Raw genomic sequence first — 12,812 nt, forward strand, 5'->3', positions numbered from 1 at the left:
TTTGGATTATGTCCTCCTCAGACACTTACACACCCACTGAGAAATCTCAGTAGTCTAAGAGAGTGAGTTTACAACAGTGACATTAATGTGTATGTAAATCTTGAACACACTCCCCCATTCACTGTGACTGGAATTAGAATCAATTAAAGCAGCAGCTGATACATATTCAGCAGCACTACAGTACAGTACAGTACCATACAGTACAGTAGGTGAAGTAAGCATACAGTCTAAAAAGCTTGTCTTTGAGACGAGGTGATGCCTATCAATAGGTCATCGGCTGCTCAAAGGGTAACTGCAGTGCAATGGCTCTCAGCCAATCAGAAAATGTCAATGTAAGGATGGGTGTAGTGAGCTGAATGAAAATGTCCTACGCCCTACAAAAGAATAAAGTGTAATTCATGAAACAGCCTGTATTTCTACAGTAAGTGTCTGCCCTGTAAGGGGTTTGGTTAGTATTTTCCAGCTGGTATACTTCCATTAAAACAATCAAGTGGATGCAAATTATGTGTTTACTTGCATGAAAAATGGATTTGAAGCATAAAGTTGCTTTAGCAGCTTGGCACATAGAGCATGTGTGAAACAAGAGCTGTTTTAGTTAAAAATAGAAGCATTTATCATCTATTAGGTGCATGATACACCAGGCTGAGGTGGATCCTGTGTAAATCCCAAGCATAACCAGTGAATGATATTTTATGTATAAAGGTCTGAGCCATCTTTCCTGTGTGACGTGAACACAGCAGAGGAGAAAGTACAGAACGTAGTCTCCTCGTGGCTGAATTTACCCTTGATGGCTTCACATCCTTGTAGAGGATTTGTGTTGTAACTCCTCTGTGTTCTCCTTCACATGCACTGACTGATTACATTACACACGATGCTACAGAGCTACTGCACTCAGCTAAGTGAATGTGAGTCGGTGTGGAGTAGTAACAGAGCTCCAGCAGCAGCAGCAGCAGCAGCACTAGCACTGCTCTGAGAGAAAAGACTGTTATGCAATGTGATTTTCTCTGTGGCTGATTTGGGATTAGTAGGTTAGAGGTGAACGAGGTCGGAGCATTTCCACCAACTTCATTTCATTGTGTTGCACCACAGCGAATCGCTTCAGCATATGGCACTGTTGACTGAGCTGAGGGCGTGTGTGTGCGTGTGTGTGTGTGTGAGTGTGTGTGCATAATACCTTGTGTAACGCTAATATAATAAACGGCTCGGATTGAGCTTGGGAAGATTATGAGCCTCAACTAGCAGGAATTGGGAGAACTTATTTAATTCCCTTCTTGTTACTAAATAAGACTTGCTTCATGTTTCGGAAGCTGTTAGTGAAATACTTTTAATTCAAATGAAATACTGAGGAATGCTTTACCAATACAAGCGTCTGTCACAAATTGCATTGCGAAGCAGTTCCTCCTACAGAGCCGAGTGAAAGCAGAGGAGAAGCAGCGGTGCCTCTTAGAGGTTTACTGCTTTTTATTGTGCTGACTGTTGGTCTGGAAAATCATTTTTCAAGTAAACAGATAAATGTTTATTGGGCTGTATGGACCCCTCCTTTACTGTGTGTTGATGTGTTGGCATATAGAATGTAAAACACCAGTCCAAACTCCTGCTGTCAGAGTTAGTCACATTTTCTGAGCTGTCTGCCAGTTTAAAAAACACTGAACTTGCTCTGAGGTAATGTGCTGGTTATTATGTAAAGGATCCAGTTTGGGTTTTGCCACCTTTATCTGTTTGGTCAACACAGTCTGACTTTCTCTGCAACACAGTATGTCATAATACAGTAAAATATGCTCTTATTTTGGCATAGTAGTACTAATACAGTAATACATTTTAAAAACAGATTAAAAAGTTAACCCTTAGCAAAAAGTAGTATACTTAAAGTTCATTTTATTAAGTATGCTTGAGTGTAAGTATAAGTACAGCAAGTATACTACGGACCATGTACTTGTAGTGTACTAGAAAGTATACTAATTTGATACCTCTTCGGACTAAATTGGAACATTTTTAAGTTTATTAAAGTATACTTTAAGTATACTTTATAAGGTCATTTTAAGTTTTCAAAAGTACACTTTCAAGTATACAACAAATACACTAATCTATATACTACTAGTGTACTAGGTATATACTTCTAGTCCACATTTTAGTTTATTGAAGTATACTTAAAGTATAGCACAAGTACACTCTTCTATATAGTGCCATTGTACTAGTTCTATACTATATGATGTTTAACATATAAGTTTATAACAGGGGTAATACCTCAAAGCTAAAAACATTTTTATTCTGCTAAATGAAATGTAAGCACGAGTCAATGACGTGACCTTATTCTGTACTTGGATCAAGATATACTAAGTATTAGTACTTTGTGGCAGAAAGAAGTAAAAAGTATACTAAAGTACAAGTATAAATTTTAGTATTAAAGTATAAGTGTAAGTCTTAGTATTAATGTACTTAGTCTTAGACTTTTCTTTATGCTTTTCAGTATAAGCCAAGTATACTTCACTATATTATTCTTAAGTATATAAAATATAGTATATAAAAAGTAAACTTCAAGTATACTGCCTCAGTTTTAGTATAAAATAAGTATACTCGTAGTACACTTGAATAAACTACTTTTTGCTAAGGGAATTATACCAGTCTGTGCAAGTACACAGGCATCACTAGATACCATTAAAAGTAAGTTAGGAAATGTGTTGGGGGATTTATTTTTCATTTGTGGTGACGTGGTGGTGATCTACATGAGATACTTACCATTTCTAGTCTCCTTCCTGTGCTGAGTAGTCATTGTTTTATTGCTGTTGTGTCTCTCAGCTGTGCATTTCCTAGGAACCAAATCAAACAGTGTGGGTGGAATTGTCTTTATGAATTTTAATGATGTTTGAGTTTCTGTGGGCTGATGTGACTTGTACTGAAAGCAAAGATTGAAAGACGTTATGTATTATGTTTGTTATAAAACATAATAGTGTTGGAATTCAAAGACGCCATGTGTACAATGGTGTGTAGTTATATTTGAAGAAAAAAGAAAGTGTACATGTAAGTACACATAAGTATATGTGCTGCTTCAGCTGCTTCAGCTCAGGAGAAAGCCAGAGGCAGATTTCGGCTCCTATACACGGTGTCTTAAAGAGATAATTAATGTAGGCCTAATCATTTAAAGCTGCATTAATCAATATTTTATATTAACAATGAATCAAATGCCTGTGTGTAATGTGAAAGGTGTGGATAGTGACAAACCCTCTGAGAAGTATCACCAACTCTGCAGCTCTATGGAGCATTTTAGCCTCTTTAGTTCTGAATCAGTTAGCAATTAGCTAGTCAACATAGTGGCATTTAGCAGCTAAAGAGACAGTGGAGACCAAAACAGAGCTAAAAGCAGAGTGAAATTAATCTAAATTCATTAAGTGGCCAGAGACGTGACCCCAAATCAATGCTAATATTGCCTGGTGTCTGCTAGCAAAACCATGCTAACTTTATAAGGTCACAATATGTCAGTGTTGTGTTTACAGCTTGTTGTTCAAAGGATAAAAACGTAAAACTTTCAATTAATGCTGCTTTAAGCATTTGCTATTAAGTGTATTTCACCATTCTAATGTTGTGGTGTAAAACGGCTCATATTTAGTGAGATAGTCTGTTTAGATCAGAGTCACACAGATTACAGATTTAACCACAGTAGTCACATTACATGTAAGCAGTTGAACAGTGTATGGATGTTTGCTTCCTGATAGGAATGTAAAACTGAAACTTGTCTCTTTCTGTTTTCAGCATCAAGTTACTGGCAGTGCAGGACCTGCTGGAGCGGGAGGCTCTCGACAAGGTAAAGTGAAGCTTCTCACTCAGACTCACTGGTTACACTGTTTTTTTGGGGGGGATTAGGAACTTGGTGGCTGCTTTCATCCTCAGCATTGTAAACGAGATGACTCACTACTCAGAGAAATGCACCCAGAAACTCTCACTGAGTGTTTCCCATTGATGTAATATATTTCTGTTATGTAACTATGCTCCCCCCTTTCTCTGTCTCTGTCTCTGTCTCTATCCCTAGAGTGTAAACGTCCTCTATTTCTAGTCTCACTGTTCAGTTTGAACTGTGTTAATGCTCTCCTGTGCTTTCATTACTATAAATATGACAGTAGTTGCTATGGGTTGGAGGGTGTCCAGTGTCAGGTATTGCCCCCCCCCCCCCCCCCCTACTGTGAGGGAGGATGACTTTATTGATTTATTGATGACTATCTTTGGACCAATCTTTGATTCATAGTCTATTTTGAAAAATAAGAAAAGATAATTTAGCAGAAAAGATGCTTCCACATTTGAGCTGACAGCTGGGCGCTGTGACGTCCAGATTTGCCGGAAGACAAATGACACAGAAATATAAATCCTAACGGAAGCCGCAGCTTTCCAAGCTGTTCAGCACTGGAGGGTGTTTGACCTCCACAACTACAAGTCCACCGCGTTAAAGGGATACTTTTTTTTTTTTTTTTTTTTTGGAAAATTCACTCTTTTTTTTCAGACTGATACAAGAAAATTGAAATCAATCTCATGTCTGTGTGTTAAGTACAATGGAAACAGGATATGGTTAGTCTAGCTTAGCATTAAGACTGGAAGCAGGGTGGAAACAGCTAGCCTGTCCCTCTTAAGTTCAAAAATACACTTAGTATCTCCTCTGAGACCTAATATATAAAAACGAGTTATGTGCTGAACCAATTTCTAGGTGAACAACAGCTCATCCATCAGCTCAGTACTTCTGTACACTGTCTCCAGCTAAAGTGTGGGTTTCCAGATGTAGTTAGTGAGGCCAAGTTCTAGTATAGAACTCTGTACAAGCCTGATGCTAAACTGGCTAAACTGGCTTTAAATGAACAAACAAACATGATACATTTTACTGACTGTTAATTCAATTTACTAATTTAATGATCATTCAATTTACTGATACATTTTGAAGTTTGAAATGTACTGCCACATGTTGCTTCCAGGAAATAGCCACAGGCCAGCACCCTAGACCAAAGTTCTCACCCTCTTCTGTTTACTCTGCTTTTATACATCACCAAGCCAGCATTCAAATTGGACACTTTACAACTCTAAACAGTACTAGCAGCTCACTGGAGTAATGTATGACAACTGTATCTCGCTTTAAACAGTACAGGTGCTTAAACTGCACTAACTGACACACATTTGTCTCCATTAGGGCTCGTGCTCAAAACCACTGGCCACTGGTGAAAGCCGGACCCTGTAATACTACTATACTCCAGCACTGCCTGTACATGCCAACCTGCCACTTATGACAAAGATCCTTTTCTCAGTTACTAGTGCTTATTAGCTGAAGAGATTCTGGCTTCAGCTTCAGACACTGAAGTCAATCTTCTCATGTTACTCTGAAAAAGAAAGCCAATAATTATATTGTGTGAATATTATGTTATCCCTTTTTAGTGTAGCAAACACATATCCTATCTACAATATTAAGAAAAAAATCCCAGTCCTATCTCAAAATATTAATATCAAATTTTCATTGAGCACAAAGAAACTTTCCACTTTCAGCAGATGAATGTGAAAACAGCCTTTTAGTGTTAAACTCTGCACATACATCATTCTGCACAGTGAAGCTCAAACATCCAACTGTAAGAACAAGAAAAAACTTTTTGAGGGGAACTTTAAGTGCTGGTGTGATTTCGCCTTGAGACCTGAGAGAATTTCGGAACCCCAATCTGTCAGTTCAGATGCTGGTGAAATCGGTGGATAAACTCACTAACTGAGGCTCTATATAAAGTATGCTTGTACAGTCAGCTCGCCCACTCTCTTAGATGTAGGGCAATGGCATTACTGCACAGATGCCAGTGCATCCATGAATGTCAGAGTTCAGCGTGCAGCTCTGAGGCAGTATGATGTGTGTTCCTGTTCAACCTACACACTTTTTTTTTGCGCACATGAAATGTCACTTTCTGTACGGGCTACCAGATGGATCATTGGCAGAGAAATCAACTCCCTTGAAAGGGAAGTAGGTCAGCAGCAGAGTATTTTGGACAGAGAGAGAGAGAGGGGCTGGTGGGAGGATGAGTTACCTCTGGACGAGCCCGAGCGCACATTGCAGTGTTTTCACTTGTGCCAGCCTCCCACGCTGATTTTCAGCCTGTTTTTCCACCTTCTTCTGTCTTGTCTTAGCCCTTAGCACCCTCTCTTTTCATCTGCCATCGCAGCAGTGTCTCCTTCTGTGGCGTGAATAGGAAATGTTTCCCATTCTCTCTCTCTTTAAGATCTTTCACTTTGCTCAGTGCACTACATCCTGCCAAAATATGTTTTTTTCCTTGTTGCAGACTCTTTTCAGTGTATTTTTAGGGAATAAAAATGCATATTTAGAATTTAAAAAGCATGTTAACTCTACAATGCTATTATACACTAACAAGCACTCTATTAGGAACACCTGCACCAATCTAATGCAGTTGAAATCAGCAGCTCTGCCATTACACTTTTATGAACCTTATACATTTCCATCATCAGAAGGGTCATAATTCTACTTCATGTTCATTATTGCAGTCATAGTGAGTGGTGATGTACTGGAGTGCATTAGATTGAAAAGTGTTCCTAATATTTTACCCTCCTCATGTATGTTAATGTGTCTTAAAAACATTTTTTTCAATGAATTTAGACTTTTTTTGTATCCATGTGATGGATTTCTGTTATGACTGTGTGACGCATTGGACTGTAATTTAGTTGGACACGCTTTCTGGATATGTGTTGCATGTGTTATTAGTCATACAAAGTGTGTGTGTGTGTGGGCCAGTTCAAGACCATCGTCCTTTTTCTGTTATGTCGCTAAGGAACCCCGCGTGACTGTGGTTAGCTTTCAACGTCATGATTAATCATACTGTAAAATCCCCAGTAGTCACTATTCAAATAGAATAATAAATACATTAAAAAATTGCCTAGCTCCCTGAAGGTATAAATAAGTAAAAAAACACACTCACGCACTTGTAAAATGCGTCAGCACTGTGACACACAAACACACACTCCCTGTTGTGTGTTGTGTGTAATCTGGCAACCCTGCACACAGTGATCTGGCAATCCTCTAAAGGTTCACTGAGTGCAATGCTCCTAAATTTCTTGATTTCTCAGTGTGTGTGTGTGTGTGTGTGTGTGTGTGTGTGTGTGTGTGTGTGTGTGTGTGTGTGTGTGTGTGTGTGTGTGTGTGTGTGTGTGTGTGTGCAAATAGGCAGCTCAGTATTTTGGTCATGTTTCGGATAGAGACCATTAGTGATTTTCACCTTGTGGAAGTGAAAGAAGCTTTAATGTAATCAGTCTTGTGAGATATGGATCTATTCTCAGTAGTGATCTGTGGACTGAAAACATTAATAAATACATGTAAAACAGGAAGCAACATACAGAGATATACTAAACATGCTGCTAGTGGCAGAAAATGTTTTTAAGATTTGTTTTTTTTCTCTTAAATGTCAAAATGGGTCAAATTAGACCCTGAACAGTATGTAAGGGTTAAAGACACAATATATTTATAGACAGCACAAAGCTATGAACTTATCCGGTCAAAATCGAAGCTATAGAGACTGAGATATCCGGACTTCCAGTCTTTAGACCTAACCATAACCCTAACTCTACACTACTCATAATGTAACTGGTGAAAACAACCCATGTATCTCAAACTCTCCACCTGCTATTTATAACAGGTTTTCTGCTTTAAAAACCCCAGCTGTTTTCTTTGAGCTCAAACTAAGACAACCCTGATGACAGGTGACTTTGTAAAGTTTTAAACCTTGTGTTCTACAAAGGAGATGATGGTGAATGTGTTTTACATCCTCTTCCTGTAAAACTGATTAACATTCATCCTACTCTAGTAATCAGATAATTAAAATGTTGGCAGTGAGAAATGAGCTTCTAACCATACTATAATGGGTTTTCCTGTACCTGGTCTAATCCAGGTCCTACTGAAGGCCTCTCCTGCTCTGCCAGGTGATTCCTGCAGGTCTGGGCTCTCTGCCAGGCCCTTTGACTACATGCTGTGCCCGCACTTTGGTCCTCACGGGCTGAATTATGAGGGTGTTTTGTGTTTTGGCAAAGTACCTGTGAGCAATTCATCCTTGTACGCCTTACAGGCTCAATGGCCCCTGGAGGCTTCAAGTGAAAATAAATCCTGTAGGGGGTTTCTAACCTCCTGGCAGTTTAAAATTGCTTTATTATTAATATTATTACTTACTCAGCGATGGGCTGGTGAAAGCAGGATGCAGTTGACTGTGATTGTAGTGTTGTATATCAGACTGCAGCCTGATAGAGCTGTGGTAGAAAACACTGAGGTGTCCTGATAGATTTTGTTACAGTGCTAATTGTTATGTAGCTGTGTGCTGCTTACGTTTTTACTACGTTATTACAACTTAATTTGTGCGCACAAATTATACAGTGATTTTTCTCCTGCCAGGTTGAAGTGTTTGTTTTTGAGTGTCTGAGATTATGAAACCACTTTATATAGTTGCTGCGTGAGCACAACAGGGAATTCTTGACCCAGATCCCTGCAACAGGTGAATCAAGTCATGTACAACATACTGCATCTGTGTATTGTATAATTTTAAATGTAGCCGATTGTCAGTTTAAATGTAATTGGTGTCATTTCAATCTGATCATCTCATGGAGAGGGTGTGTGTGCGTGTGTGTGCGTGTGTGCGTATGTGTGTGCGTGTGTGTGTGTGTGCAGATAGGTGGGGTTCCTCTCCCGGTGTCCCACAGGGAGCCCCTCAGTTTAAATTTAGAGCCAGTTGCAGGTCAGCCAAAGAAGCAACCCGAGCCTTCTCCTGCATGTTTTGTCCTACTTGTCTTATTTCCACACTGCGTCACTTTGCTTGCTGCATCCTGCTGCACGCCACACCGCTACTGGTTTATTTCACCCTCAGTGATGTCGACATTAGAGGCTTCCTCTTTCTCCGAGTATTTCCTCTGTGAGATGAGATGAGGCTATTTGAGTTCACTGGATCCTTTATTGTTTCTTTGTGACTGCTGACGAGTTCATCTGCCCTCAAGTGTTGAAGTAAAGTACAACACAACATGTGACCTGCTCTGTGTCATGCTTTGCAGGCACAAACTAATCAGTAGCAAAGGTAAATTTGTGTTGGCATTTCATTATCAGATAAACTTAAGGAGATATTTACTACACCATACACTGATTCTAATAATTAACTTATGTAATTCCAACTAAGATGTTTAAATACCCCTGTACACCCATGGTACAGTGTTTTCAGTTTGAGCTGATTAGTGAACATTAAGTGAGTGTGAAAAGGAAAAGGACACCCACACATGAGATTAATCATTTTCCTATTTACTGTAAATAAATATGAATTGGAGGTTATTACTTCACTGCTGAGGCTGACATAAAACTCCATTCAGATACAGCTGTTTTACCTGTCAACAACTTAGCCAAGATCTTATCTGTTCAGAGCCAATCAGCCAAAATAACTGAAAACACCTGCAGGGCAATGTGCTTTATGCATGAGTGATAATGAGTGTTTTCTTCATTGAGTCATGACTATTAATTGTTTGATTGTGAAGGTCAGCAGGCTAGCAACAAGTTACCTCGAAGCCAATACTGTAAAAAATCAGACCCACCCCACCTCAAGTTATAGCTTCTCAACCATTGTAGCTACTAGCCTTTATGTAGTTTTGTAATCCCCCCCCCCCCCCAACAATTACAGTATTCCATCAAAAACTTCTTTGCACTATATGGAAATGCTATGAGCTGTGGCTAACAAAATCATTGGCATGTTAGCTAAATTTGGAAGAGGCTACCTAGCTACTTTGTGTGCATTTTCTGTCTGTATTGAATGTATTGGTGTTCGCTGTATATGGAAATGCTTCTAGCTTTAGCTAACAAAATCATTGGCATGTTTTGTATGTTGTTGTAAAATCATAACAGAATATTCCAGTTTTATGTTTTACCATTTATACAAAGACAGATAAAGCAAGATGACAGATTAAACACCTCCAGCTCTCTTTGAACTAGCATGGCTAGCTTAATTTAAAAGAAGCTACCTACCTACTCTGGATAATTTGTGTGTATTTACTGTATGTTTGTATCAGATTTATTGATGCTTTGTATCTTCATAATTTTAAGTACTTGCTACAATTGAGGTATTTAGCTTTTTTTCTCAGTTTGTCCAGTGTTTTTCTCACTGGACTCTCCTCTCTGTTTGTACTTTCTCTCAGGGTCAAATTATTTTAACCTCTTTTATTTGGTTTTGACCTATTTTTAGAGTGTCTGGTGTCTGTTTTTTAAATTTCATTTCATTTCATTTAATGTGCAATCTCTGCTGGGCTGGTGCAATCTTCCCAATGTTATTGTCGTTGATAACGTTATGAAATTGCACAAGGTGCAACTACAACATTTTGTTACACTATGTGTATGTTGTAGGTATATGTGTGTGAATGTGTTGTGTGTATTCAATGTAATGGTGCTATACGCAGCTGCATCAGCACTTGTGCCCAAGACAAATTTCCTGTCAAGGACAATAAAGTTGATCTTAACTTATCTCTTAGAAGGGTTATTCTCTTACAAATGTTGGCAGAAGTAAAGCTACAGCTCACATTTATGTCATTTCCTAAAACTGAAGTGTTACTAACAACAAATCTGGTGTGTGTCTGAAGTGCTGACAGTTTCCTCTCTGTTATGTTACAGTTCTGTGTGGAGTTAAATCAGGGAACACTGGCCAGTGTACGTAAGTGGAAGTGGCCGCGAGGGCTGTGGAAAAGTGTCGTGTCTGAAAAACCCACGGGACACTCCTGCAAGGTACGGCAGCCATGTTTAATCACCTACTGCTAATTCAATGTGTTTTTTCTTCTTTAACAGACATATATTCAACAGACAATTACAGTTCTAGTTAGAGAGGAAGTTTGAATAAACAGGTGAAACTTTTCATTTGAAACACTAAAATATTTATGACCTTTATTCAATAGTCACACCCAAATCCTGACTAGCAGGTGATTCATTGTTTTCAGAGGTATCAGCAGCAGTAAAACAGCCTATAGTGTGTATATTCAGCTCCAGGAGATGGCCTCTCCTTTCTTCACTATCTGTCCTAACATCAGGAAGACGCTGAGCACACAGCACACAGCAGTGTTTGTTCACAGCGGAAACTAGCCAGGAGATGAACCCCTTGATATTAACTTGAGCTGGGTCAGCTGTGCGTCCATGACCTCGGTCACGTAAGATGGATGTTTGAAATAACAACAAGGGGTTTTTTAAAATGCCCCGCCAGTGCCCAACTGCTGGAGCATTCTGAGATAGTAACATGATATAATCAGAGCATGTTATTATAAAGTTTGTAAAACTAAAGTGGGATCAAGACTTTATGGGGAAATTGTGCAATTAATGGTATTTAAGTTTTGTCTTTAACCATACTACTCTAAGTGGAGCAGAATAGCTACCAGTGAGGACAGTGAGGTCATGTTGCTGCTGTGCTATCTGAGAATTTCTTTTGGTTTCTTAGCAACCTGAGTTGAGTTTACATTTTAGGATATTACAATGAAAATGGGGTTAAAAACATTTAGTCCACATCTATTTCTATTTACAGTAAATATTCTCCTAAGATGTTATAACTGAACATCAAAGATAAAACATCAGACGCCAACGCAACATCCATCACATCACACACACACACACACACACACACACACACACACACACACACACACACACACACACACACACACACACACACACACACACACACACACACACACACACTTCTAAAGTAACTGTCTCCTTAAATAAGTTTGCAGTCTATAACTCTTCTTTTTAGCCTACATACATGTATACAATACATGTGTGTGTGTATTGAGGCCTCTGACACAGTTCAGTTTTATGAACCTCAAGGTTCATACAGTACTGTAGAAAACAACCAAATTTAGCCACAATGTGACATCTGCTTTTCAATAAAATCCTTCATATTGATGGCCTTGTGACGCACTGAACTACTTATTAATAGGTGCTCATGAGCTGTTAGTTAGTAATGGTAATGAGGCTGTTTAAGTAGGTCAGAAAATCTGACTCCAGTTCCCACAATTCTGTGTTCCCAGGGAGCGAGCTACTCTGGCTTTCTGTGGGACAGCTCGTCTGGTGTTGACCTGAAGGACGCTGTAGTCCTGGAGTCACCGGTTGTCAATGGCAACGGGAATCATTCCTACCCTCAACCTTACCTGGCTCACTTTTCTGTAAGTAATAGGTCATTCTGAGGTTTGTTTGCTGATGTATCAGGCTGATATCAATGTTTTATGCAAACTCTCACAGTGTCTTCTCCAGTCAGTGCAGTCTACCTTGAAAGTAATCAATGAATGATTGATTAAAACTCCATCTGGATTAAAAAGGAAGGATGGGAAACTGAGTGTTTACACAAAGATCTCTTGTACAAGCTTTGGAACATTATATTAATTATGAATAATAAACAATAAAACAGAAATTATTGGGGGGAAAAATAAGGGAAAAAAAGAAGAAATGTTCCCATCCAGCTTCCCAACAGTCAACACTGTAATGTGGATTATTTATTTATTTAAAATAATTTCTTAAGATTAAAAAAACTGATGAATGTGATCTTGAATTACACAAAGCTCAATCATAACATCCACATGTAGACAGAGAAGCCACACACCGACTCTATGTTGTATAAGTATGCGTTAAGCAAAAGTGATCGAAATAACTCCACTAACGTCATTCCCATTCTATTAACAGACAGTCATAATTGTTCAGCCCATCATTCTCTCTCTGCTGTGTCTGTGCTAAATGATGGTGGCTAATTCAGTGCTTCTTACCATCTGTCACACACTGCTGCAGTATCGCTGAGCTCTGAGAA

General features: G+C 38.9%; 1 protein-coding gene across 2 annotated transcripts in view; it reads left to right on the top strand.

Annotated features, from left to right (window-relative positions):
- The window catches only part of eepd1 (endonuclease/exonuclease/phosphatase family domain containing 1), a 31,687-nt gene that overhangs the window by 16,155 nt on the left and 2,720 nt on the right, over window positions 1-12,812 (top strand). For both annotated transcript variants that reach the window (XM_053334496.1, XM_053334497.1), the window contains 3 exons: window positions 3,748-3,799; window positions 10,643-10,753; window positions 12,043-12,177. In XM_053334496.1, the coding sequence (XP_053190471.1) occupies window positions 3,748-3,799; window positions 10,643-10,753; window positions 12,043-12,177 (298 nt within the window). The remainder of the gene's footprint in view (window positions 1-3,747; window positions 3,800-10,642; window positions 10,754-12,042; window positions 12,178-12,812) is intronic.

This window comes from Scomber japonicus, chromosome 15, assembly GCF_027409825.1.
Source record: "Scomber japonicus isolate fScoJap1 chromosome 15, fScoJap1.pri, whole genome shotgun sequence".
NCBI classification, from domain to species: Eukaryota; Metazoa; Chordata; class Actinopteri; order Scombriformes; family Scombridae; genus Scomber; species Scomber japonicus.